We start from the raw sequence: 24,227 nt of genomic DNA on the forward strand, positions 1-24,227 counted from the left end.
GTGCCCCAAAGACGAAGCGTGGTGCAATCCCAAAAGTGAAATAAATGGTTTAATAGGCTCAGTTTGCCTTTTTGTGCCCAACCACCACCCATAACATAATCCTTTTCCTACTCTTTTCACTCCCCACCAAATTAACGGCAATTCCAATATTAAGGAGCAACCTGAGCCTCACAGACGAGTACTAGTTACTCAAACTTTTTCCCTTCCCCCACCACGCATCCCACTCGTCTCAACCAGCAACACCCAAGTCGAGACCAACACCGACCAAGAACAAGAAAGCCCACCCATTGTCACTCCACGACCACCAACACCCACCACCATCAACATAATGGCCGCAGTTGAGCATCCGAGTAGCCGGGGCCCGTCAGTGCGGAAGTTACACCCCTACCGGAACTGGCGGACAACCTCCGGCGCTCGGACGCTGACCCTGCCAGCCAGGACAAGACAAGATCTGCGAGGGACACCGATGGAGTCAAGCGCAGAACAGTTGGCGTTCTCGGGATGAAGTTCTATTCCCCGACGGACGACGTGGGATGCAATACCTTCCATCAGTCAAGCGCAAGGTAAAAGAGCTGCCACTGCGGACGAAGCATCTATCTTCCCTCCACTCGAAGCTGAATCAACGTCTGCCTCTCTCTATGAGAAACTCCATTGGAGAAGATACGGCCCCAACGCCGTCATCCTGCCCGTTCCTTCCCACGTAAGTACGGCCACCACAGACGACCATGGCGAGGGATCTGCCTCCGGAAGAGCTCTGGGGGGGGAGCACACCCCCACCACAAACCTGGTCTATCACCCCATTTTTCCCGTCGCCCTCCCCATCTCTGCCGGTTGCGGGTTCCTCACCAGCAACGCCACCCACAACGTTTCCTCGGACCTCTCCATCCGGTAACAACCCACCAACGCCCCGTACCAGAACAACACCGTACAGAGCAGCGCACCAGCGCGGCACCAGCCCGCCGCGTACCACTCTGGCACTGCAGTGGAATCTAAACGGGTTTTTCAACAACATCTGCGACCTAGAACTGCTAGTAGCCAATTCCGAACCTCTGGCCATAGCACTCCAGGAAATCCACAGGACCACGCCAACTGCCATGGACCGCGCTCTCGGCGGTCGCTATAAGTGGTTCGCGGACGTAATCCAGAACGCCTACCAATCGGCTGCTGTTGGCGTGCTAAAAGACATCCCCACCACAGAAATACTCGTCGACGCTGGAAATTCCGATGGTAGCCGTCAGAGTCGAATGGTCATTTCCACTAACCATCGCATCCCTATACATTCCGAATGGGAAACACAACGACTTACGCAACAAGTTGGTGGGTACCTTCGAAAGCCTACCAGCCCCGGTGCTTATTCTCAGAGACGTGAACGGCTACTACCACTCCTGGGGTAGCCGTTCCGACAACACCCGCGGCAAACTAGTTTTCAGCGCTGCTTCGGATACGGGTCTAACCGTTCTCAATGATGGCTCACCCACTTTCCGGCGTGGAACAACGGAGTCAGCCATCGACGTATCGCTAGCGTCGAGCGCTATTGTAGGCAAGCTCCTCTGGTCCTCGGACGATGACCCGCGAGGAAGCGACCACATGCCCATCATGTTGGCGCTCAACGGCAAACCTGAAGAAATCTACAGAAGACCGAGGTGGTTATACGATCGCGCCGACTGGGACGGCTACCAACGAGTAGTCGAGGCCGAGCTGGAAGCAAATCCACCAACATCAGCAACAGAGCTATCCGAAGTCATCCTCCGAGCGGCCGAAAGCTGCATACCAAAATCGAGCCCCAACCCAGGACGAAAGGCGGTACACTGGTGGAACGACACCGCCAAGAAAGCCGTCAAGCGTAGGCGCAAAGCTCTCCGAGCGCTAAAAAGGGGAAAAGACCGACTGCAAGCAGGACACCCTGACCTCGAAGAACTCCGTACGGATTACCAAGCCGCCCGCAACGAGTGCCGGCAAACCATCAGGGAAGAAAAAGAGAAAAGCTGGACAAACTTTCTGGACGGAATCAACAGCAACCAACCCTCCGCCGAGCTTTGGCGTCGAGTGAATTGCTTCCAAGGCAAGCGCAAATGCAAAAGGCATCTCCCTCAAGATCAACGGCACCGTACAACGCGACCCCTCCGCCGTAGCGGACGCCCTGGCTGACGAATTTGGAAGACACGCATCGTACCTGGAGTACCCGGATCACTTCCGGAAAACACACTGAGACCCATCCTCGGAAATCAGTGCGATCCAGATCCCACCCGACAGCGGAGAAGAATTCAACAGGCCTTTCACGTTCGCTGAGCTGGAGTACGCCCTCCAGAAGGGAAAGGGCAAGTCAGCCGGCCCCGACGACCTGGGCTACCCCATGTTGAAGCACCTGCCCGTCGGCGGAAAAACCACCGTCCTCAGCTCCATCAACAAGGAGTGGCAAGAAGGAACACTCCCGACACAATGGAAGTCCAGCTTCGTCGTGCCCATTCCGAAAGGCCGCGGCTCTCCCAACGACGTCCCCAACTACCGACCCATCGCCCTCACCAGCGTAGTCTCCAAGATAATGGAGAGAATGGCCAATCAGCAGTAGGCTCATCGAGCTACTGGAGAAAGGCGGCCACCTGGATAACAGGCAACAAGCGTTCCGACCAGGCAAGGGTACCAACACCTACTTCGCCGCACTGGGTCAAATACTGGACGACGCAAGAAGGAAAGAGCACCACGTCGAAATGGCATCGTTAGACCTCTCGAAGGCGTACAACCGCACCTGGACACCCGGTGTACTAAAAAAACTGAAGTCGTGGGGGATCACCGGCAACATGTTGCAGTTCATCAAAAATTTCCTATCAGACCGAACCTTTAGGGTCCTGGTAGGAAACCAAACTTCCAGAATGCATCCAGAATCAACATCGTAAAGAGCATTTCAAAAAGAAGATCTATGAGCGACCGCCCAACGCGGCTCCGAGTAGCGAATGCAATCATCTGCAGCCGACTCCTCTACGGCATCGAGCTGAGCAGCCTCAACCTTGACAACCTCATCGCCCTGCCAGGGCCAACATATAACAGGACTAACCGGATAGTCTACGGACTGCTCTCGTCGACCCCGGCGGATGTGGCCTGCGCCGAGGCCGGTGTGCTACCCTTCCATTTCCAAGCCACCGCCGCCCTCTGCAGCAGGGCCATCGGTCACTCCGAGAGAACAAAAGCAAGCCGAAACCACGACCACTTCAACGACAACGCCAACACGGCTCTCCACAACCTCTGCGAAACCTTCAAAAACCGCATCCGGGAAAGGTACCAGAAACACGACATCCGATTCACGGACGGGTCCAAGACTGCCAGCAGAGTCGGCATCGGAATTTACTCCTCCACCCTCGATGAATCGTACCGACTGCACGGTCTACTCAGCTGAAGCAGCCGCAATCTTCAGGGCCATGACCATACCCAGCACACTGCCGATCCTCATCGTGCTGTGGGTAAAAACAGAAATCGCCACAGCATGGGCAAACGACTGGTGACGGCAGAGAAACTTCTGTCGCATGCTGAAGAACTCGACCCTACCAGGCAACGACAGCGACAACCGTCGCGAGCAAGTGGTGCTCTCCAGGCTGAGAACGGGCCACACCAACGTCACCCATAACTTGGGTGGCACCAGCTTACATAACAGATGCGAGGAGTGTGATTGCACTCTGAACATCAACCACATCTTCGGCTCATGCCCGATCTACCACACAGCCCGCACCAACAACATCTCCAATGCCTACTCGGCCCTGCAAAACAACCCGCTGGACGAGAGGAACACAATCAACTTCCTCAAAGACGCCTACTTCTACACTAGAATATAATAGAAAACCTGGCATCACACCACGACAACCCAACGAATGAAGATCCCCGCATCGAAACTGGACTATTCTCAAGAAACCATGGAACACGACCTGAACCCCTCGAAAATAAACCGACCCGGCAACGAAATTGGACTACTCTGTCAAAAAAAATGGAACACAAATCGAACTAACCCTGGAACCCCAATAGACCCCGCAACGACAATGGACACCCTCCGGAATACGCATCATCCATGATGGAACACTGAAGATCTCCTTTTTTATTAAAAACAAATGATATGTAATATCCAAGGGCTTGACGATCCCTCCCCAGGCCATCTGCGAGTTGTGGGGCTTGCCTAGGATGTGGTGGGGTTTGACAGTGGGCCCTGTTAAACCTCTATAAAAAGCTGCATGTATCCGCAAGTAGGCCCCACCAAAGCGACCGTGTGCCGCTCAAAGCGCACAAGCCCAAGTCCTGGTGTTAGGTGGGACGCTAAACAGCCCTGACACGACGGCCCTCCGACGAGACAGGAGGTTTGCGCTGGCCCAATAAGCCGCCTAGAAAACCAATCATTACGAACAATATAAGAGATAATGCGACTCGATATAATCGGCAAAGACCTAGGCGACGAATACAGGATCACGATTGGAAGCTTGGAACATGGAATTGCAAGTCGCTAGGTTTCGCAGGTTGCGACAGGATGATCTACGATGAATTACATCCCCGCAACTTCGACGTCGTGGCGCTGCAGGAGATTTGCTGGACAGGACAGAAAGTGTGGAAAAGCGGGCATCGAGCGGCTACCTTCTACCAAAGCTGTGGCACCACCAACGAGCTGGGAACCGGCTTCATAGTGCTGGGTAAGATGCGCCAACGCGTGATTGGGTGGCAGCCAATCAACGCAAGGATGTGCAAGCTGAGGATTAAAGGCCGTTTCTTCAACTATAGCATCATCAACGTGCACTGCCCACACGAAGGGAGACCCGACGACGAGAAAGAAGCGTTCTACGCACAGCTGGAGCAGACATACGATGGATGCCCACTGCGGGACGTCAAAATCGTCATCGGTGACATGAACGCACAGGTAGGAAGGGAGGAAATGTAAAGACCGGTCATCGGACCGGATAGTCTGCACACCGTATCGAATGACAACGGCCATCGATGCATAAACTTCGCAGCCTCCCGCGGAATGGTAGTCCGAAGCACCTTCTTTCCCCGCAATATCCACAAGGCCACATGGAGATCACCTAACCAAGAAACGGAAAACCAAATCGACCACGTTCTAATCGACGGTAAATTCTTCTCCGACATCACGAACGTCCGCACTTACCGCAGTGCGAATATTGAATCCGACCACTACCTCGTTGCAGTATGCCTGCGCTCAAAACTCTCGACAGTGTACAACACGCGTCGAAGTCGGACGCCGCGGCTTAACATTGGGCGGCTACAAGATGGTAGACTAGCCCAAGAATACGCGCAGCAGCTGGAAGTGGCACTTCCAACGGAAGAGCAGCTAGGCGCAGCGTCTCTTGAAGATGGCTGGAGAGATATTCGATCCGCCATTGGTAGCACCGCAACCGCTGCACTTGGCACGGTGCCCCCGGATCAGAGAAACGACTGGTATGACGGCGAATGTGAGCAGTTAGTGGAAGAGAAGAATGCAGCATGGGCGAGATTGCTGCAACACCGCACGAGGGCGAACGAGGCACGATATAAACAGGCGCGGAACAGACAAAACTCGATTTTCCGGAGGAAAAAGCGCCAGCAGGAAGATCGAGACCGTGAAGAAACGGAGCAACTGTACCGCGCTAATAACGCACGAAAGTTCTATGAGAAGTTAAACCGTTCACGTAAGGGCCACGTGCCACAGCCTGATATATGTAAGGACATAAACGGGAACCTTCTTACGAACGAGCGTGAGGTGATCCAAAGGTGGCGGCAGCACTACGATGAACACCTGAATGGCGATGTGGCAGACGAAGATGGCGATATGGTGATGGACCTGGGAGAACGCGCGCAGGACATAATTCTACCGGCTCCGGATCTACAGGAAATCCAGGAGGAGATTGGCCGGCTGAAGAACAACAAAGCCCCTGGGGTTGACCAACTACCGGGAGAGCTATTCAAACACGGTGGTGAGGCACTGGCTAGAGCGCTGCACTGGGTCATTACCAAGATTTGGGAGGAGGAAGTTTTGCCGCAGGAGTGGATGGAAGGTGTCGTGTGTCCCATCTACAAAAAGGGCGATAAGCTGGATTGTAGCAACTACCGCGCAATCACATTGCTGAACGCCGCCTACAAGGTACTCTCCCAAATTTTATGCCGTCGACTGGCACCAACTGCAAGGGAGTTCGTGGGGCAGTACCAGGCGGGTTTTATGGGCGAACGCTCCACCACGGACCAGGTGTTCGCCATTCGCCAAGTACTGCAGAAATGCCGCGAATACAACGTGCCCACACATCATCTATTCATCGACTTCAAAGCCGCATATGATACAATCGATCGGGACCAGCTATGGCAGCTAATGCACGAACACGGTTTTCCGGATAAACTGACACGGTTGATCAAAGCGACGATGGATCGGGTGATGTGCGTAGTTCGAGTTTCAGGGCATTCTCGAGTCCCTTCGAGACGCGCAGAGAGATACGGCAAGGTGATGGTCTCTCGTGTGTGCTATTCAACATCGCTTTGAAAGGGTAATACGGAGAGCAGGGATTAACACGAGTGGTACAATTTTCAATAAGTCCGTCCAGCTATTTGGTTTCGCCGACGACATAGATATTATGGCACGTAACTTTGAGAAGATGGAGGAAGCCTACATCAGACTGAAGAGGGAAGCTAAGCGGATCGGACTAGTCATCAACACGTCGAAGACGAAGTACATGATAGGCAGAGGTTCAAGAGAAGACAATGTGAGCCACCCACCGCGAGTTTGCATCGGTGGTGACGAAATCGAGGTGGTAGAAGAATTTGTGTACTTGGGCTCACTGGTGACTGCCGAAAATGACACCAGCAGAGAAATTCGGAGACGCATAGTGGCTGGAAATCGTACGTACTTTGGACTCCGCAAGACGCTCCGATCGAATAGAGTTCGCCGCCGTACCAAACTGACAATCTACAAAACGCTAATTAGACCGGTAGTCCTCTACGGACACGAGACCTGGACGATGCTCGTGGAGGACCAACGCGCACTTGGAGTTTTCGAAAGGAAAGTGCTGCGTACCATCTATGGTGGGGTGCAGATGGCGGACGGTACGTGGAGGAGGCGAATGAACCACGAATTGCATCAGCTGTTGGCAGAACCATCCATCGTTCACACCGCGTAAATCGGACGACTGCGATGGGCCGGGCACGTAGCCAGAATGTCGGACAGTAACCCGGTGAAAATGGTTCTCGACAACGATCCGACGGGCACAAGAAGGCGAGGTGCGCAGCGGGCAAGGTGGATCGATCAGGTGGAAGATGACTTGCGGACCCTCCGTAGACTGCGTGGTTGGCGACGTGTAGCCATGGACCGAGCCGAATGGAGAAGACTCTTATATACCGCACAGGCCACTTCGGCCTTAGTCTGATTAAATAAATAATAATAATGTAATATCCTTTATATATTTTTTTTCTGATACCAGAGGTGAGCCAGCCAAGGGCTGAAAACCTCTTAAATAAAGATGATAATAATAATAATAATTGTCGAAGGAATTCCTGGAGAAAGCTTGCATATTGATTTTTTTTTCCCTATTTTATAATAAATATTATTTCAGAGAGGATTTGTTTAGAAATTCAGATGTATGGTTCTAGTTTTCTTAAACTTATGGAAGAATGCAGGATTTTCATAATAATTGTTATAACCGATTTTATATTCTTTCTGAATACTAAGTTAGTTAATATTTTTGTCACTTTATTTAAAAATATCTGATGAGCAATAAATCACGCATTTTTAAATCCATTATTGTTTTAATCATTATTGTTTAGATTTGGTTTGGATTTGGTTTCATGTGTTAATATTCATGTGTTTTTATAAAACTACTATAAAACTACGATTTAGAAGACCAAAAAAGTTGCCCCCCCACTTCTCGAAATCCTGGCTACGCCCATGGAGAGGGGGTCTCGACTATGTGACAGTGCATACACTAGGACAGTGATCCCCAAAGTGCGGCCCACCAAGCCTTTTCCTGCGGCCCGCGAAGGATTTCAGGGAATGCACTACATGTGGCCCAATGTTAAGCATTGCATGATAGAAGAAGATTTTCATTGTATCTTTTTTTCGTTGCATTTAAGGATTCTGTAAGCTCGTACCTACCACTCATGTTGTTGAACCACCATTTTTTTTTTTAATTTTTAAGGCCCAACCGTTTTTAGATCGATTTTGGAGAGCAAAATAGTGATTTGTAGCGATAACAAATTGGGTTGAAGAGGGTTAAGCTACGGAAAATATTGAATGAAATCAAGAGTTTTTCAAGTTCCGATGTTGATGAACAAAAGGTTTCAGAAAATTCAACTGATAGGAAAAAATGAAAGCAAAGTTCAGAATGCAGATTTACCCTATTTCTATTCAATACTGCTGGCATGTTCGCCTGGCTTCAAAAACATTTTTGAAGCATGCTGTAGTTATTTGTACAATAACTTATATTGTACAATTATTTTCAAAAAAATAAATTTACACTGATCCCACATACATGGGTCGCTTTGTAACAATAATTAGTCACTCCATTTTGCATGTTGATCAAATGGAAATGACCCATATTAGTGTGTGACCCATGATTGTGGGGTCAGTGTATATGATCATTAGATCATTAAGAAAAATAGTTTAGAATACTTTCTGCCAACTTAAAAAAAGATGGGGTTACACAAGAACTTCCTCTTGTCAAGTCTGAAAGAGCAGAAACACTAATATTGACTTATAGTCAGCTATGGCGATAAAATCTACAGAATTAAATGTCCTTACAAGTTTGCTATTCAAAAAAATAATACATAATATAATAATAATATATGTTGAAATTTTATTTTTATACAAAATTTTGTACCATACTTTGAAATTCTGCTTGAAATAAACAAATTGAAAAAAAAAAACAAATATTTCTGCGGCCCGCTTCAACAGTTCTAAATTGCAATGCGGCCCTCGATACACCCGATACACGGCCGTGTAAAAAAATCCCACCCAATTTATTTGCAAAGTTGCTCCATTTTGCATTTTGTAAAAAAATTGTAACAAAGAATCGGGTGTAGTAAGCATGCTGGGGACCACTGCACTAGGAGCATACAAAAAGCGTGACAGAAAGTTTATATAATTATTTTCACAAATTAATTATAGTACAAAGACGTCATGTCATGGATACTAAGCTAACCCATGTAACGAACATGACGCTGGTGAGCTGCGGAGTCTTCTGCATACTCTTATGGCCATTTCGGCTCATGAGCGGCAGTTTTTGCCTTGGCGCTCTTCTCCTATCTAATGCCACTAACAAAATGCCACGACAGGTAAATATCCCAAGTAAGAATCGAGGTTTTATCAGAGTTTTATAGCGTACTTCAAAACCTAATCTCAAAACCTCCCATGCAGACTTCCCAGTTCTCACATCCTCTTGTAGACCGCTATGAAACCATGTCATGGTCAGTTGGCCCAGGTTTATTGTGATCATTAAAACCTGATATGCGTTCTAGTGCAGGAGCAACGGTTTTATAATACACTTCAAGTCTCACATAAAACATGCTACCAAGATATAACCATGGTACGACCACTTAATGACGTCGATACAACCTGTAAGAGCTACTAAATGAACAACTTTCAACGCTCATGTTGAAATTCCGGAATTCCAGAAGATCGGCCACCACGTAATTGGATGCTCAACCGACAGCCACTTCACCCATCTGGCATGGATCAACACCCCACGCAAGCAGGGTGACCTCGGTGAGCTGCAAATTCTGCTGTTGGCCGATAAGTCGATGAAGATCGCTCGCGACTACGGAGTGCTCCAGGAGGAGAGCGGCGTCCAATTCCGTGGACTGTTCATCATCGATGGTAAGCAGAATCTCCGCCAGGCGACCATCAACGAGCTGCCCGTGGGACGCAGCGTTGACGAGACTCTCCGTCTGGTGCAGGCATTCTAGTTCACCGACGAGCACTATGAGGTGTGCCTCGCCAACTGGAAGCCAGGATCCAAGACCCTGGTTGCCGATCCGAAGAAGTCTAAGAAATATTTCAACGATGCTAACTAAACATACCCAATAATATTGTATACCGTAAAATAGCATTAAGAAGCTGTTGTGATAGAGTTAATACTCTGCAGCTGTATATCCTTGTTGAACCAACACAAAATGCCACTAATTATTCGATGTATGGCCTCGATGCGTATTGAGTGGTTTTGAGTGATTCTCTCTGAAAACAGGCTGCCTGGTTGTAGCGAGAGTCACTTTTTGTTTTATCATTAGATTATATCAAACATCAGCTAATAACTGAGGCACTCCTATGCTCCAGTACAGTCCGAAACGGAAGAACAAGGGCAATAAATAGTATTGTTTTGACGTAGGACGTACGTCTTTCTTTACTATACTGGGTGTCATTTAAATTTTTGGAAATCGAGAGCGTTACGCTGGAAGGGAAGATTTTGAACGTTACTAGCACCTTTATCTTTCAATGGATTTTTAAGAATTATATATCAATCGACTTGGACACTCTCCACCATTTTGCCTATTTTATTGAAACTTAAGATTATTAACGATTAGCTACTGAGAATTTCAATTCTTGTCAAAGCCAGACAAAATTTCATATGTAACCAATCCTGTGCATTCCTAACACGGACATCAGAATGCGGTATGTCACGGGCCTTTGGGTCTACCGGAAGATTTTCTTTGTGTATAAAATAAGCAGTGCCTGCCGTGTGCGAGTCATCTCATTCCAGTTCGAGACAGCAACACGTACGGACGTGTTTTTTGCTCGCGCATTTTTTCGAAGTGTTTTTCTCGTTCTTTCGCTGTTTACGTTTTCGCTTGTCGCGTTGGCGTTATTTTCTCCCGGACCCGTCATGGGAGGCTCGGTGGCCGATTCGGTCGCTGGAAAAGTGCCTAAGCGCACTGCTCTTGGAGGCGCGAGTAACCCCTCCAAGCAGCTTTTGCAGAGCAACGTGTTTTCGCCGTTGCCGCTTGATGACGCCGGAAATCCGCCGAAAAAGAGGAAGAAGCAGCGATCGCAGCTGCCGCAGGTGCAACCGGAGCGGAAGGAGAAGTGCCCGCCCGTGTTTGTGAAGGGCGATCCGCCGGATTTACGCCCAAAAATTCGCCAGCTGATCGCTAAGGGGCTGAAATGTACTTTTCGGCTCTGCAGCGAGGGCGTGAAAGTGATGCCGGCCAACAGGGACCATCATCAATCCGTCGTGGAGTTCCTCGAGGTCCACAAGTATGAGTACTACACTCATGACCACCCCGGAACGAAACCGCTCAAGGCTTTGCTGCGAGGACTTCACGACATGAAGGAGGAAGAGCTCCAAGCAGAGCTTGAAAGTTGCGGACTGAAGCCAGTAGCCGTCCACAAGATCGCTCGTCACGACAAGGCGAGGAAATATCGCGACCAGCTTTACCTGATCCATCTGGAGCACGGCTCCACTACCTGGAAGGACCTGAAGCTGGTTGGCGTTATAAATTACACCGTCGTTGACTGGGAGCGATATCGGCCAGTGCACCGCGATGTCACGCAATGCACCAACTGCTTCAATTTCGGGCACGGCACCAGGAACTGCCGCATGAAGCCGCGCTGCAACAAGTGTGGCGAACCCCATCCGACGGACGAGTGCGACAAAATGGAGGTGGCCGATCCCAAGTGCGCCAACTGTGGCGACAAACATCGGGCCACCACAAAGGGCTGCCCAAAGCGAGCCGAGTTCCTGGAAATCCGGAAGAAGGCTTCCACCAGGACCATTCCGAAGAAGAACCGTGTTCCTGTAATCAACGAGGTGAACTTTCCAGCTATCCCGGCTCCCCGTCGTGTGATTCCAATACTCCCACCGCTACAGCCGCACAAGCGACTGGCAGCGGCAGCTGCATCGGTCCAAGCTCCAGCATCGTCGGCACCATCCACCAGCGAATGGCTCCGCTTCCTCCTCCTGGGTTCCGTCGGCAGTCGGAGAACGAAGCCGTCCCACCGGAAGAATCTGCCCCGCTGTACACTCCGGAGCAACTGATGCCGATCTTCGCGCAGCTCGCCACTCGACTGCGCGGCTGCAAAACCCGATTCGACCAGGTCTTCACACTTGGCATGTTCATCATTGAAAATGGCTGCTAGGGTGGGCCTGGTCAACTGGAACGCTTGCTCGCTAAAGAGCAAATCAATCGAGCTGAAGGATTTTCTTGAGGAGAAGGAAATAGACGTGGCGTTCATCACCGAAACGCACCTAAAACCGGAGGTGAACGTCAACATCCCGGACTTCCGCATCGTGCGACTCGACCGGCCGACCATGGGAGGTGGTGTGGCCATCGCTCTTCGCTACAACATCAACTGTCGTCTGCTTCCAAGCTTCCAGTTCAGTGTCATCGAGGCTATCGGTGTCGAAATCACCACTTCGGTCGGCACAATCGCGCTCATTGCGGCGTACTGTCCAACGCAAGCCAAAGCCGGCGATGGATCATCGGCTGCCCTTCGGAGGGACATCGTCAAGCTGACGCGGAGGCAAGGCCAGTATATCATTGCCGGCTACTTGAATGCCAAACATCAAGCCTGGGGCAACAGTCGCGGCAATCGAAACGGCACCATCTGGAGCAACGACATGGAGGAAGGCCACTACACGATCTTGAGCCCGGATTCCCCCACTCGGCTGAGTCGGTCCGGTGTCCACGCAACCCTCGACCTCTACATAACAAACCTGAGTGACCACGCCTCGCAGCCGGTCGTCTACCAGGAGCTCAGTTCGGATCACTATCCGGTGGTAGCGGAACTGGGCTCCTCGGTCAATCGGCACCAGCAGTTACGGCGGAACTACCACCGAGTGAACTGGCAGCGGTTCCAGCAGTGCGTCGATAACACCGTCGACTACGAGGTGCGTCCGGAGACGCCGGAAAGTATCGACCGCCAGCTGTGCGCTGTCGAGGAGGCGATCACGGCGGCCCGAAAGCAACACGTACCGACGGCTCGGCAGGTAAGCAACTCCTTAAACATCGATACACTCACCAAAGATTTGATTCGATTGCGGAATGTCACTCGCAGGCAGTTTCAGCGTACTGGACTGCCTGAGCTTAAGGCACGCTCCAATCGAATCACAAAAATTATCAAGGCCAGAATGGTGGACCTCAAAAATAACGATTTCTCGAATAAGATCCGCACTCTCCCAGATTATGCTAAGCCGTTCTGGAAAATGACCAAAATTCTAAAATCCAAGCCTCGGCCCATTCCATCTTTGATCCCACTAGTCAACAATGGCTCTAAGGATAGCTTGATAACTCCTGCAGAGAAGGTCGCTGAAATAGGTCGTCACTTCGTCAGCTCACACAATCTTGGGCAGAACATCGTCAGTCCACACGAAGCAGCCGTCAACGAGCATGCTAACAACATCCATTTGATTCCCAACGACTTCTCGGAGGAGTTGGAGATCTCAGCTGGCGAATTGACGGCCTATATCAAATCGTCGAAGAACATGAAGGCCCCAGGCTTCGACAGCATCCTGAATCTCGAGCTCAAACACATCCCGAGTAGCACACTTGTCACATATCAGTCACTGCAACTCATATGCGACCAAATCCAGTCACATTGGAGTTGCTGCAACCAAATCAATCTGAACTGTGCTACTAGGGATGAGTGCTCCGTTCTTTGAGCACCTCTCGCTGATCTTTAACCAGTGTCTCCGGCTCAGCTACTTCCCATCGTCCTGGAAGTCAGCGAAAGTCATCCCCATCCGGAAGCCTGGGAAGGATCCTTCCTCACCCAAAAGCTATCGTCCCATCAGCCTTCTCTCAGGATTATCCAAGCTATTCGAAAAAGCTATTCATCACCGGTTACTTGAGTCTGCCGAAAATCTCAACATCTTGCTCGAGGAACAGTTTGGTTTCCGACGCGGTCGGTCAACTGTACACCAACTGACCCGAGTTACCAACGTCCTCAGACGGAACAAGTTTGTCTCGAAAACATCCGCCATGGCCTTACTCGATGTCGAGAAGGCATTTGACAATGTATGGCATGATGGCCTGGTGTACAAACTACAACGCTACAATCTTCCCAGCTACCTGGTGAAAATCATCAACAATTACCTGTCGGCAAGGACATTCCGGGTCTCAATCAGCGGAGCGAGTTCCAATGCGCACAACATCGTCGCAGGCGTTCCCCAGGGCAGTATCCTCGGGCCCCTGCTTTTCAATCTGTTCACCTCCGACATGCCAGAACCTCCAGAAGGCGGCATTCTGTCTCTGTTCGCAGATGACACATCCATCGTCTACAACGGTAGAGTGATCAGAGCGCTAGTGGCAAAACTCCAACGAGGCCTGGATGCCCTGACAGAGTACCTCACCAGCTGGAAGATCTGTATCAACGCGGCGAAGACCCAGGTCATCATTTTCCCCCACTCCAAATCCCCTAAACTTGTTCCGCCTGGGGACTGTAAAATCATCCTCAATGGCACGACTGTGGAATGGGCCAATGAGGGCGACTACCTTGGCTTGACCCTCGACAGCAAGCTAATTTTCAGGCAACAGGTTGACAAAACGGTGACAAAGTGTAACGTTTTGTTGAAACTTCTGTACCCTTTGATCAACCGCCGGTCGTCATTGTCCCTGAAAAATAAGCTTGCTGTCTACAAGCAAATCATCCTCCCTGTGATCGAATACGGCATGCCGGTCTGGGAGAGCTGCGCTAAAACCCACCACCTCAAACTTCAACGGGTCCAAAACAAATACCTGAGGATGATCCTCAACACCCCTCCCAGGACAAGAACATCCGAGGTTCACCGTCTGGCCGGAATAAAAACCTTACATGAACGCTTTGGTGAGTGTAAAGAAAAGTTTAGGGTCCGTTGCTTGCACTCGGATCAGGCTCCAATTAGGGCGCTAGTTCCAATCTAGGTTATCAAATTTTTATTGTAAATATTAGTGTACATAGTAGTTAGGTTAACAAATTTAAAAAAACACACCAGCGCCTCCTAAAGGCCGTCATATTAACAGTATATCATATAAACACTTAAATAACAATGTAAACATAAAAATTTAAAATTGAAGTTGGAGGGCCAAGCCGGCCGAACACTGTATATGTAGAAAAATAATAATTGTAGAACAGAAAATTATTAAATAAAGAAGAATTTTACTACTACTACTACCGTGTGCGAGTCATTACAATTTGTGACAGCAGCGCGTACAGACGTGCTTTTTGCTCCCGCATTTTTCGTTTCGTTCGTTCGTTCGCTGTGTTTACCTACACAGCGACAGCGGCAGTAGAACTGCCGGTGGGTGGGTCTGCGAATATGCATAAAAGAAGTGGGCGCATTTTTTTGTCATTCTGTGCTTGATGATGGTCGGATGCAGTGGTGTCGGTTGCGATGGATGCAATCGCCCATCGTATCGCTCGGGGTTCACGGCTACAGGCCGATGATGGCTGTGGCAGCGAGGGCAGCGGTGGTGGATGAGGAAGAATAAAATTAGAGAGATTTGGTCTGCTCATCCAGGTGATGGGTTTCATAATCCATATGATCCCGGGATGGGTATGAGTCATGTCATATGACTGACCATATGTTAAGTTGTGCTTGGTACTAAACCACACGTACATTGAAACACGGTTATACTATAACAGTTCTGATACCCTAGAAAAAAAAAAACTACGCTGATGAAAATAAAAAATCGATTAAAATAATTACTTTCATTTATTTGCAAAAGGCATTAGCAATTAAGGATGCACAATCAGCAATAGTGTTAATATCCATATTAGATTAGAAAATTTCGCTGTCTTACATGTAAATGTTTTAAAAAAGTCAGTAAAAAATAATTTCCAGAAGAATATTTAAATAAACTTTATCTTATTTTTTGTTTTTCATTTTCTGAGAAATTGTATTATTAAACTTGACGTAGACTCGGAGTTTGGGATCAAAACATTAAATAATTTTTCGTTGACGTATTAGCAGTACCTCCTCTATTTTAGTAGGGTTACTGCTCCTTGACTTGTTTCTTATTGTTGTGATTTTTTTCAGCAGTAAGCACGCATGTTAGCAAAAAGAAGCAACGAAATTGGTGCTGTATTTCTTTGTTTGGAAAACGGGTCAGTTCCCCTAAAATAGCACATTTTGCCCAAGTCTGGAAGTTTTATAAATAGATTTTTTAAACTTCAAATACTATCATCAATAAGAAATCTATAGATGCCCTACATTTGCTTGAGTAAATAAGGGCTTAATAGTTAGAAACAAAGCAATTCTAATTATGTATTCAATTATTAGTTTTATTTCCAGAAGTTTTGAATAAACAAATTGCTAATAATTCTACACAGCATGGAGGTAGTCGTTTCCAATATCAATACCTATAATCAAACTCTATAGATCCAAAAGTTAGAAGTTAAATGTAAATACGTTACGTTTCTACAAGTCCTACGTCTACTCGTGGTTATGTTTAAAACATTACCCATTGCTCGTTTTTTTTCTACACTATATTCTAGTTGGAATTAAGAGACATTGAAGGAGAAGAAGAGGCTAAATGACTGCAGCAGCTACTTTGGCTAATAAATTGTCGAGAAAGCAGCTTTGTCATATCCAATGAAGTAGATTCAACAGAAAAAGTTTGTTTTATTTTCAGTTATGTGTCTTTACAATCAATATCAGCAACCAAACGATTATCCGAATCTAGCGAGAAAATTCAACTTTCTACCGTTGACGCTACCGCGGCGAATAAATTGTCTGCAGCCATCTCTGATGCTGTTGGGATCAGTAACGACGCAATCATTGTAATTTAATTGTATGTCACTTCAAAGAAAATGCAGTTCAAATCAACAAATCCGTTTCAAATGAGGGTTCTGAGAAAACCGGATTCGTGTTTCTTAAAACCTTGTTGAGTATTTACAACTACTAACAGTCACCAACCGAATATTCGAATCTTGCAAGAATATTTCACTTTTCATATCAGATTTTTCTTAATCCCCTATTAAATACAAGCAAGTTTAATTATTGAGAGACGTTTTCATTACATTACAAAGCAGAATCTCATGGTGACTGTCGAAAATTGAATGGCGTCGTTCTTGAACTCTGTGGCGGCTGTTGCGAAGTGGATGCGACAGAAAAGTATACACAAGTATGCACGTTTCCAAATATTAAGCACAATCTAGCAATAAAATTACTTTACGTTGTAAAATGATTATAGACGCTACCACGGCGATTGAATTCACTGCAGCAGCCTCCGCCGACGGCCATCACTGATGTTCCCATAATTGGCATCAAATTATATGTTCCTGTGAAGAATATTCGCCATATATCCAGTGTCCTCCATTTAAAATACTAATCCTGAAAAGAACCGATTTATGTGCCTCAATACACAATACACATGGCGATTATTGCACATGGACACTCAATGCTTAAACACGATTTGCTGTACTGCTGTTCACTTGAGCAACACGCCGACGAGCACTACCGATATCGATGATGGGACCACAATCCACTGTGACGCTGTCGTCCATGAAATCTCGAACAATATGGCTCGCGCGCGCGGGTAAGCAGCTTTCTTCTATTCAATATAGTGGGCCCGATGCCCAGTCCCTTTGTTAACCTTTTGTCTGTGCTCTGGGGTCAATATGACCCCAGGCTACTTTGAAAGGCTGCCATTTTTTTATTTTTCAACCGATTTTCGTAATTTTTGGTAGTTTGGTAAAACTCGCCGAGATCTTTCCGCTAGGTGCAAATTCGCTTGAAAAATCTTGAAAATAGATGCTACAGTCTAATTTTATTGAAAAACTTACGTTGTCTGTGCTCTGGGGTCATATTGACCCCAAATTGGAATTGTTATAACTTTTCGGTTGTTTGGTCAATTTCGGATTTTTTGGGCTGTTTCGAAAGATAATTTAATCATCTTTTAGACGTTACCTGATATTGACCATAGGTGGGCGGGTTCCTAGCGGAGAGGGGGTTTCGTAAAAAAGGATACGAAAACAGTGATTTTTTATGCTTATTTTGGTTATACCTGAAAATCCTACCCATTTTGAATTGCACCTTTTCAAAAAGGTTATGCAGGAAGGCGTTTGCTTTGATATGAGGCATTGTCTAGTTTAGAATTTGGCCGCTAGGTGGTGGTATGTATGAATCCATTATTTTAGACTACTCAAGATACTCCGATATATGGCATATTGTACATTGAAAATATTTTTATCGAACAAATTTTGAATTTATAAAGATGATGTCTTTATCAACGATCGTCTAGTGGGAATGGACTGCCCTGTGATGGGAGAAGTACTTAGGAATTTTACAAAAATGTGGGGCTAGTGTCCTTGCAATATTCTTAAATGTGTGAAATATGGCTCTATCTTGAGGTGCTTTGTACATACACTCAAGTTGTATTCGGTAAAGTTGTTAAGGATGTCCAGGACTACAAAGCGGTGCTCAGTATAATGAGTACTTCATCCAAAAGGCGGCGCTAGTGAGCAGTTATATTTGAGTATATTTTTCCATGTAAGATCTGATGTATTTTGAGGCGTAGTATTTTTGGCAAACATGAATGTTGCGGTAGGGTATTCCAAAGTTTTATTTTTATTCGACTTACTCTAGTGATGCAAATGATAGAATACGTTCACAGTATATGTTCTCGGTCATCCAAAAATCCCTGGAGTTAAGGCCTTTGAGTCTACACGCGTAACCAAAGGTCAGCCATTCTGTTTCAAATATGGTACATGTTCTTAGTGATACCAAGATTAAAATTCGTCAACAATATATGCTCTCGACCATCCAAGAATTACCTGGAGTTAAGGCCTTTGAGTCTATAACCGTGACCAGAGATCAGCCAGATCAGTTGAAACTGTAAAACGGTACATGAGGCGATGGTTCGCGTGAGTGACTGCGCAATCAATTCCAAGCGGCTGTGTATATGCTATCACATGAACATATTTTGTTATGAAATATTGTTGGTGAAATTGCAGATGAAGATGATTTATTTTGTTGAACTCTTCCAAATTCAGAATATGTTTCAAGTACAACTGATTTTATTGGCAGGCAGTGTTGGAAAAAGCTCAAAGTGATCGATAGCTAAAAACTGTTAATATATGTTTTCCTCATGGAACGGTGAATATTCTTGCATTTTCGATACTTTCCTTCAAAATCGTTAACGAGTTCGCTCGCGCGTGAGGCCTCGTTGATTGAGGGATGCATATTTCTCAAGACGACTAATACGCTGAAAGTTTTATCTCCTCTAGAGCTCTGATTGCCAAACAAAAAAAAATGGTTCTCTTGAAGCGCATCCAATTTTTTTGCCGGATGAAATCAAAGCGCAATTCCCCATTGAAAATACCATACTTCTGGAATCTGTAGTTGCCAGCCGTCATTCCCGTGAATAATCATCCGGAATGAGTTTTCTCACTGCCATTGTTCAGCGCTTCCGTTGTCCTCTTAACTGAATAGTGGCGCCGGGTGAGATGAGGGTTGGCGGCCTTGCGTAGGTGAAAGTTGCACGGTTCGCCGCTGTTATGTACATAACTCATCTCATTCTGCCATGTCGCGCCGCGTTGTCGTCGTTCTTCCGAGTCCCAATCTCGCTTAATGAATGGGGAACACTTTTGATCCTCATCCCCGCTGTAGCCCTACCACAGACAACACGGCACGGTATCGCATCCATTGGACGACTATACCTACGCGCGCGATATCGCTCCACGCCTAGATACTTCACAGAGAGACACTCGACCGAGCGACGGCAGTGAAAAGCGAGATAGAGCGAGATACGGACCCGACCGTGCCGACATTCACCCATTCAGAACTCATAAAAATTAAGTGCACCATTATAATAGAATTTAAATTAATGAAAATCTGTTTTGATTACGCTTTTCAATTCGAGCTCGTTATTGCCACATCCCCTTCCCTCGGACGGCATCGTGCTTGGTTATGCGCGCACCCACCGGAATTCGCGGAAGCTCGGCTCTTTTTTCGGTTCAATATCTATCTGGGAATGAACAACGTTCGCCGGGGAATGTATTGTTTTCCGGTAGCTTTTGCCGAAATTGATGATTTATGAGAAATGGATGCTCCAAGTGATGCCATTATGAGCCTGGCGTTCAAAGACCAATAAATTCGAATCAATTCAGAGGCAGCAATGTTTCTGGAAATTGAAATCTAATACGGGTTGGATTGTGTTGTGATTCGACTAATTCATGGCAAATATTTTAATTAACTGTGAAAGCCATTCATTAATAGCAATTAGTATGCATAGGGGACAGCATAATTGGCCTATAGTTTGATAATCCTTCATGGAAAAAACCCGATCAAATTTGGATGTTTACTAAATAATGATGGGTAATAAACATTTTATAGTGTTGATTAGCTTTAAAATATCGAGTTTCTTACAATTCCACAGATAGAGCAGAGCCTATGTAGCCTCTGTAAGTAGCCTATAAAATAAAGGTAAAATCAAGCGTAAGATGATCTTTTGTTTTAAACTAACTTAACTAAATTGTAAAAAGCACAACATCATAGGGAAAGCACGTTTGTGGTACTCAACATGGACCAGCATACGATATTCAGTAACACACGAATTCCGAAAATTCAAATTTACCCGATCAAATCAAAATCAAATAGATAAATATTGGTAATAATTTAAATTTCAAAGTGCAGGTACAGACGCCTTTCGATTTTGGAAACATTCGTTTTCGAGGATTGGCATGAGCTTTATTGACCACCCACGGTGGCTACTCCGTTATTGCCAGGCCAGCTGTAATTACACAGAGAACCAACAGATGAAAAATCACTGCAATGTTGGGTATATGGGGTAGGGAATGTAGCAGGGTTTCTTTTTTGTAAACTGTATGCCGAGTGTAACGTGTAGTTTGATTGAGGTTAAACAAAAACTCATTCGAACGCGCCTAAAATTGCCAATCCGGAGATGGCGAGTTCGATTCTTGGTCCGGTTGAGGATGTTTTCGGTTGGGAATCATTCTTGACTCCTTAGGCATGGTGTATCCATTGTACTTGCCACACAAGAACCATACTCATGGACATGTCCTACGGGATTGTACGACAATTCCCCGAAAACCGATATTCCGAAAAAAAAATTCTAAAATGAAACAATTCCCCGAAAATAAAGTACTTCTTGCAAACACATCCTCGCAATCGAATGTATGCGTTCAAAAAGAGCAGCGTCCAAAGATACGTTCAAGAGTGTCTTATTAGAGATTATAAGCTCAGTGTCCCTCGATAGTTGAAAGCTTCCAATATCTTGGTAGCCAAATGGCGTCAGACGGCGGTACCAAGATCGACATAGGCGCACTGATCAAGAAAGCAAGGGCTGCCTTTGCGAGTTTAAGAAATATCTGGAAAAACAGGCAGATAAGAGAACGCACCAAAATACGAATTTTCAACTCTAACGTGAAATCTGTGCTGTTATACGCTAGCGAAACATGGTGTGTATCAGTGGAGAACACTCAACGGCTGCAGGTGTTCATTAACAGATGCCTGCGGTATATAATTCGGGCCTGGTGGCCTCACAACTGGATCTCAAACAACGAGCTCCATCGTCGTTGTCACGTTGTCGTTGTCACGTTGTCGTTGTCAAGTGGGGCTGGGTCGGCCACACTCTACGTAGGGGCGGAAACGAAATCTGTAAGCAAGCATTAGACTGGAACCCAGCGGGACATCGCAGCAGAGGCAGACCCAGAGGCTCATGGCGGCGAAGCCTCAATAAAGAAATAAAAGAAGTCGAACGAAATCTAACCTGGCAACAGGTTAAAGCGATAGCCGGGCATCGCTCAGGATGGAGATCTTTCAAGTCGGCCCTTTGCACCACCGGAGGTGTACAGGATCCATAAGTAAGTAAGTAAAGTCCCTCGATAGTATTAGATGTTCTTGATCCTCCAAGGTGTGTTGTTAAATTATAAAGATATTCATTATTTATTAAAAGTAGAATCGCAAATAGCAATTCCGATTGAAAGCGTTTTGGTAAATATTTTTTCTATCTTCGACATCACACTCCTGTCCTGTATATACCTTATTAAGAAGTAGAAGACAACGATAGATAAGAATCCTTGTAAACAAAAATAATGCGTTTGTCCGTAATAAGGCAACGGTGAATGTGATTCCTTCTTTGAAAAGAATGCATCAAATCGAAATGATGCAACGGTTCCCCAGATAATGTATGATATTAATGTGTGTGTGTCATCCTCTATCCTCTATCCAGCTGGGGGTGTTGGTCAAGTAGTACTATGAATAATTTGATCATATCGCATGCTCCGTAATGGTGCCCTTTTCGTTATGAAGAATAGTGCTGTAAAAAGGAATCATTGCTGAAGCAAGAAGGATGGCTTCAGGGAGTGTAGGGGATGGGGATGCACTAGCTAGCCATAACAGGTACAGCAAAACATCACAAGGACGCCCTTATTCGTACTGAGTACTCAGGAGTAGAAGGCCGAAAAGAGCCACCGCTGCCAATTAAAGCGTGAACCGGATACCTGGGACTGTCACAATATCCGCGGCAATAGTAGCAAACAATGCCCTGTAGGTATTTAGTTTGCAATATCTTCTTCTTCTCTTATTGGCATTCAATCCCCACACTGGGACAGAGCCGCCTCGCAGCTTAGTGTTCATTAAGCACTTCCACAGTTATTAACTGCGAGGTTTCTAAGCCAGGTTACCATTTTTGCATTCGTATATCATGAGGCTAACACGATGGCTCCACCCCAGTACCCCGAATCCCAGTACCCCGCATGCCGTTACCCCGAAGGCCATTACCCCGGAAGGGACAGTACCCCGAAAGTCATTACCCCGAATGGGACACTACCCCGAAATCCATTGCCCCGAAAGGCAATTATCCCGAAAACATTTAGAATCTATAGTATTCTATTACAGTAGACGTTATCATGCATGAGAAAATTATTGGAGAAAATGATCCTTTCAAGAATTGACCATTGGGTCGAGCAAAATGCATTACTGTCAAATACTCAATTCGGGTTTCGAAAAGGTAAAGGAACAAATGACTGTCTAGCGTTGCTCTCTTCAGATATACAGCTGGCCTATGCGCACAAGGATCAACTGGCTTCAGTTTTCTTGGATATTAAGGGCGCTTTTGATTCTGTTTCCATAGAAGTACTGTCGGAAAATCTGCACAGTAGTGGATTACCCGTTATTTTGAATAATTTCTTGTACAATTTGTTGTCAGTAAAACACATGAACTTTACTCTCGGCACTCTGACAACTTCCAGAAATAGGTACATGGGCCTTCCCCAAGGTTCATGCTTAAGTCCCTTGCTTTACAATTTCTATGTTAAAGATATTGACAATTGTTTGGAAGGACAATGCACGCTTAGACAACTTGCAGATGATGCCGTGATCTCCCTAAGAGGTTCATGTGCAGAAGTCCTGCAAAGACCATTGCAAAATTCCCTAAATAACCTGACTGTTTGGGCCAGACATTTAGGCATCGAGTTCTCTCCGCAAAAAACTTAGTTGGTTGTGTTTACTAGGAAGCGGTACCCTGCTCAACTGAAACTAAAGCTGTTGAATGATGACATCAACCAATCTTTATCTTCTAAATACCTTGGGGTCTGGTTTGATTCTAAGTGTACCTGGAAGACCCATATTGATTATTTGTTAGAGAAATGCCGAAAAAGGATCCATTTTCTCCGTTCTATCTCCGGAACATGGTGGGGCGCTCACCCGGAAGACCTCATCAAACTATATAAAACGACTATTCTCTCTGTTTTAGAGTATGGCTCTTTCTGCTTCCTCTCAGCAGCTGAGTGCCACCTAATCAAATTGGAACGAATTCAATATCGTTGTTTGCGTATTGCCCTTGGCTGTATGCATTCAACGCATAACATGAGCCTGGAGGTGCTTGCTGGAGTCACTCCTTTAAAGCACCGTTACTGGGAGCTCTCACTTAGAATACTGATCAAATGTGGAACAAGTAACACACTTGTATTAGAAAACTTCGATAATATGCTTGAACTGGCTCATCATTCAAGATACCTGCGAGTCTATCTCAACTACATATCGACAGATCTCTGTCTTCCATGTTATAATCCACCTCGAGTTCACTTCGTCAACGACAGTTCCTCAATTGAATACGATCTGTCCATGAAACACGCTATTCAAGGAATACCAGATCATCTTCGACAAATATCTATCCCTTCCATTTTTCTGAAAAATATGAACATGTCAATTGCAATAACAGATATTTCACTGATGGTTCTCGCATTAACGGATCCACTGGCTTCGGTGTTTTCAACGTAAATTCAACCACCTTCCGAAAACTTCAAGAACCGTGTTCGGTTTATGTTGCTGAGCTGGCAGCAATTA

General features: G+C 46.4%; 1 protein-coding gene and 1 pseudogene across 1 annotated transcript; both read left to right on the forward strand.

Annotated features, from left to right (window-relative positions):
* The first annotated feature begins 533 nt into the window (after positions 1-533).
* Positions 534-2,569, forward strand: LOC134206258 (uncharacterized). The gene is made up of 4 exons (XM_062681952.1): positions 534-700; positions 917-1,136; positions 1,183-2,081; positions 2,230-2,569. Exons 1-4 carry the CDS (start codon positions 534-536, stop codon positions 2,567-2,569), a joined length of 1,626 nt encoding a protein of 541 aa, XP_062537936.1.
* Positions 2,570-9,603: 7,034 nt separating this feature from the next.
* Positions 9,604-10,157, forward strand: LOC134206259 (peroxiredoxin 2-like; annotated as a pseudogene).
* Positions 10,158-24,227: the final 14,070 nt, after the last annotated feature.

The sequence above is a fragment of the Armigeres subalbatus genome, chromosome 1 (genome assembly GCF_024139115.2).
Source record: "Armigeres subalbatus isolate Guangzhou_Male chromosome 1, GZ_Asu_2, whole genome shotgun sequence".
Classification (NCBI taxonomy): Eukaryota; Metazoa; Arthropoda; class Insecta; order Diptera; family Culicidae; genus Armigeres; species Armigeres subalbatus.

Excerpts from the sequence above, each read along its gene's own strand:
- LOC134206258 (XM_062681952.1), top strand. The coding sequence starts at position 534 with ATGCAATACCTTCCATCAGTCAAGCGCAAGGTAAAAGAGCTGCCACTG. Across the intron at positions 701-916 it reads TCCTGCCCGTTCCTTCCCAC|AACAACACCGTACAGAGCAG; the intron begins GTAAGTACGGCC and ends GCCCCGTACCAG. Across the intron at positions 2,082-2,229 it reads GGCAAGCGCAAATGCAAAAG|TGCGATCCAGATCCCACCCG; the intron begins GCATCTCCCTCA and ends CTCGGAAATCAG.